Source organism: Dipodomys ordii, unplaced genomic scaffold (assembly GCF_000151885.1).
Source record: "Dipodomys ordii isolate 6190 unplaced genomic scaffold, Dord_2.0 Scaffold149, whole genome shotgun sequence".
Classification (NCBI taxonomy): domain Eukaryota; kingdom Metazoa; phylum Chordata; class Mammalia; order Rodentia; family Heteromyidae; genus Dipodomys; species Dipodomys ordii.
This window is the reverse complement of record NW_012267365.1, coordinates 809,266-809,967: the sequence shown is the minus strand read 5'-3', so window position 1 is coordinate 809,967 and position 702 is coordinate 809,266. Positions and strand designations below refer to the sequence as shown.

Here is a 702-nt window from a genome sequence, read left to right as displayed (position 1 = left end):
CGCCCAGGGCCTCCCGCGGCCAGGCCCGGGCGCGGCTCTTACCTTCCGCGTTGGCCTCGGGGTCGAAGCGCTGGCCGCAGCCCCGGTTGTAGCAAAGCAAGGCCATTGTCTTCTCCCAAGGCCTGGGACCGGCGACAGCTCACGGCGCGACCTCCACTCCCCTGCCGCGGGACTCCGACTGACGGAGAGGGCGGTACCGGCTTCCGGAAACCGCCGGTGCGGCTTCAGGAACCTTCGCGAATGTTCCGGTCGCGCGTGCGTAGGAGCGTTGCGGAAGAGGCGGGGTGGGAAGCCGCCGGGGCTGCCCGGTTGGGGGACGGCGGACGTCTGTCAATGTAACACATAAGGGGCGGAAGTGCGGTGACCCGAAGGCAGGACGGGCCCTCCGGGGACGCGGGGCCGAGTGCGGCCTTCCCCGCCTGCGGGCTCCCGGCCCCGCCCTCCGCGTCTGTCCCGGACGCGGCCAGCCAGGGCTAGGCCGGGCCTGCGGCTGCCAGTACCCACGCTCTCCCTTCCCCTCCCGTGTGTGTGCGCGCGTGTGTATGTGCGCGCGCAGTGCGTGTGTGCGTGCGCGTGTGTCAGACTTACCTCCCGGGGCTGTGTGTGTGTCACAGACTTTCCTTCTGGGGCTGTGTGTGTGTGCGCGCGTGTCACAGACTTTCTTCCCGGGGTTGTGTGTGTGTGTGTGTCACAGACTTTCCT

General features: G+C 69.4%; 1 protein-coding gene across 1 annotated transcript in view; it reads right to left on the bottom strand.

The window, feature by feature from the left end:
- Chordc1 (cysteine and histidine-rich domain (CHORD) containing 1) overlaps positions 1 to 209 on the bottom strand; it is a 20,721-nt gene extending 20,512 nt beyond the window's left edge. The window contains exon 1 of the mRNA XM_013032099.1: positions 43 to 209. Within this exon, the coding sequence (XP_012887553.1) occupies positions 43 to 106 (64 nt within the window). The 5' untranslated portion in view covers positions 107 to 209. The remainder of the gene's footprint in view (positions 1 to 42) is intronic.
- Between the last annotated feature and the right edge of the window lie 493 nt (positions 210 to 702).